Source organism: Lontra canadensis, unplaced genomic scaffold (assembly GCF_010015895.1).
Source record: "Lontra canadensis isolate GAN:19392208 unplaced genomic scaffold, GSC_riverotter_1.0 scaffold172, whole genome shotgun sequence".
NCBI classification, from domain to species: Eukaryota; Metazoa; Chordata; class Mammalia; order Carnivora; family Mustelidae; genus Lontra; species Lontra canadensis.
The window spans coordinates 2270500-2273738 of record NW_022631166.1 but is presented as its reverse complement, the minus strand read 5'-3'; the positions used below and the strand labels follow the sequence as shown (position 1 = coordinate 2273738).

General features: G+C 45.3%; 1 protein-coding gene across 1 annotated transcript; it reads left to right on the top strand.

Moving 5' to 3' along the window:
• Positions 1-433: 433 nt before the first annotated feature.
• Positions 434-841, top strand: LOC116860237 (late histone H2B.L4-like). Its single transcript, XM_032846203.1, has one exon. The coding sequence runs from the start codon at positions 434-436 to the stop codon at positions 839-841; it is 408 nt and encodes a 135-aa protein (XP_032702094.1).
• Positions 842-3239: the final 2398 nt, after the last annotated feature.

Here is a 3239-nt window from a genome sequence, read left to right as displayed (position 1 = left end):
CACTCTGATTATCCAATGTGATGTCAGGCTGAAGGGTATGCAATCACAGGTGACACAGCCTGGCAGAGAGCCCGCTTTCCTGCCTTGCATTTGGTCCAATCAGGTATGGAGGTTGCCCGTGACGTCAGGAAATGCAGCGACTATAAATGGGCCAGCGCCCCTCTGCAGCCGCCATTGTCCTTCTTCTCTCTCTTTTTTTTTTAAGATTTTATTTATTTATTTGAGAGAGAGAGACAGTGAGAGAGAGCATGAGTAAGGAGAAGGTCAGAGAGAGAAGCAGACTCCCCGTGGAGCTGGGAGCCCGATGTGGGACTTGATCCCGAGACTCCGGGACCATGACCTGAGCCAAAGGCAGTCGTCCAACCAACTGAGCCACCCAGGCGTCCCGCCGCCATTGTCCTTCTTTCTGAAGCATGGGAAAGGCGAGCCCTACATGGCGGAGCCAGGCTGTGAGACCTCTCGGGAGGAAAGCCTGGGCACGGAGGAGCCCACAGAAGCCGACCCGAAGAGCCCGAAGCAGAAGCTGCCAAGGGGCCAATGCCGCCGCCGCCGCCGCCGCTCCCACAACAGTTTCGCCACCTACTTCCCCAGGGTTCTGAAGCAGGTTCACGAGGGTCTGAGCCTCTCGAAGAAGGCCGTGAGCGTCTTGGATTCGTTCATCAAGGACATCTTTGAGTGCATCGCCAACGAGGTCTCTCGCCTGGCCGGCTCCACCCAGCGCACCACCATCACCTCCAGGGAGATCCAGACAGCTGCGTGCCTGCTGCTGCCCGGGGAGATTGGCAAGTTCCCCATGTGGGAGGCCAGCAAGACCATCCTCAGGTACACCTTCCGCCAGTGATCTACCTCAGGACCGCCTCACCACCTTGCAAACCAAAGGCTCTTTTCAGAGCCACCTTACTTGGCACAAAAAGACCTATAACTCTCAAGAGTGCCCAACCTACTCTAGCGTTTGGACCTGTGCCATTCTGCCCAACCTTAAAACACCTTTACCATTTATGAAACATTACCAAATGTATCAAACCTACTTTATTGTATGTCTTTAGTGCAATATATTCCCAACAAAATCATCAATTTACTTTACCTATACTGCATTCATTTGCCCGCTAAAGTGTTATTCCTGTCAGTTGTGTTACTAGATCCGCCTTTACAGTTATCTATAAGGTCAAATCTATTTTTCTAATACATTTTTAAAATGTTGTTTTATTTCTCAGTATTCCAAGATTAATTGTTTACGCACCACACCCTGTGTTCCATGCAATACGTGCCCTCCTTAATACCCACCACCAGGTTCTCCCAATCCCCACCCTCTCCCCTCCAAAACCCTCAGTTTTTTTCTCAGAGCCCAGTCTCTCATGGTTCATCTCCCGCTCTAATACATTTTTAAAACCCTTCCCACTCTCATTCGTCCATGAACATGTAGTGAAATCACACAGAATTAATTTCTTTCTTTCTTCTTTCTTTCTTTGTTTCTTTCATTCCCGTCCTTCCTTCCTCCGTCTCTCCCTCCCTCCCTCCCTCTCTCTTTCTTTTTTCTTTCTTTTTAATTTAAATTTTGGTTTACTGAACATATGGTGCAATATTGGTTTTTGGAGTAGAATTCAGTGATTCATCACTAATATACAACACCCAGTGCTTTTCACAAGAAGTACCCTCTTTAATACCCATCACCCACCTAGCCCATCCCCCACCCACCTCCCTCCATTGACCCTCAGTTTGTTCTGTATCCTCAGGAGTCTCTTATGATTTGTTTCCCTCTCTCCTTTTTTTCTTATCCCTCTTCCCATATGTTCATCTGTTTTTCTTAAATTCCACAGGAGTGAGATCATACGCTATTTGTCTTTCTCTGACGTATCTCACTTAGCATAATACACTCTGGCTCCATCCATGTCATTGCAAATGGCAAGATTTCATTTTTTTTTTTTTTGCTGACTGAATAATTGTCCATTGTGTGTGTATGTGTGTGCGTGTGTATAACCTCTTTTTTACCCATTCATCAGTCAATGGACATCTGGGTTCTCTCCATAGCTTGGATATTGTTTATAATGCTGCTATAAACACGGGTGCATGTACCCCTTTGAATCTGTATTTTTGTGTCCTCTGGGTAAATACCTAGTTTGCAACTGCTGGATCATAGGGTAGTCCTATTTTTAACTTTTTGAGGAAACTCCATTCTGTTTTCCAGAGTGGCTACACCAGTTTGCATTCCCACCTACAGGGTAAGAGGGTTCCCCTTTCTCCACATCCTCGTCAACATCTGTTGTTTCCTGTCTTATTAATTTTAGCCATTCTAACAGAGGTGAGGGGGTATCTCATGGTGGCTTTGATTTGTATTTCCCTGATGGTGAGTGATGTTGAGCGTCTTTTCATATGTTTGTTAGCCTTCTGAATGTCTTCTTTGGAAGTGTCTATTCATGTCTTCTGCCCATATCTTAACTGGATTTTTTTTCTGGGGGGTGTTGAGTTTGATAAGTTCTTTATTGATTTTGGATTCTAACCTTTTTAAAAAAAAAAAAAGATTTTATTTACCCATTTGATACAGAGCAAGAGATCACAAGTAGGCAGACAGGCAGGCAAAGAGAGAAGGGGAAGCAGGTTCCCCGCTGAGCAGAGAGGCCCATGCGAGGCTCGATCCCAGGACCCCGAGATCATGACCTGAGCTGAAGGCAGAGGCTTAACCCACTGAGCCACCCAGGCACCCCGGATTCTAACCTTTTACCAGATATGTTGTTTGCACATAGGTTCTCCCATTCACAGGCAGCCTTATAGTTTTGTTGATTGTTTTCTTGGCTGTGCAGAAGCTTTTTATCTTGATGAAGTCCCAATAGTTCATTTTTGCTTTTGCTTTTGTTTCCCTTGGCTCCAGGGACATGTCTAGTAAGCAGTTGCTATGGCTGAGGTTGGAGAGGATTCTGCCTATGCTCTCCTCTAGGATTTTGATGGTTTCCTGTCTCACATTTAGGTCATTCACCCATTTTGAATTTCCTTTTGTGTATGGTGTAAGAAAGCAGTCTAGTTTCATTCCTCTGCATGTTGCTGTCCATTTTTCCCAACACCATGTGCTGAAGAGACTGTCTTTTTCTCATTGGCTATTCTTTCCTGCTTTGCCAAGGATATAGTTGTGGTTCCTTTTCTAGGTTTTCTCTTCTATTCCATTGATCTACCTGTCTGTTTTTGTGCCAGTACCATACTGTCTTGATCACTACAGATTTGTAATGTAGTTTGAAATCTGGAATTGT

Bases quoted from the DNA above. Each gene is read 5' to 3' on its own strand.
- LOC116860237 (XM_032846203.1), top strand. From the start codon at position 434: ATGGCGGAGCCAGGCTGTGAGACCTCTCGGGAGGAAAGCCTGGGCACG.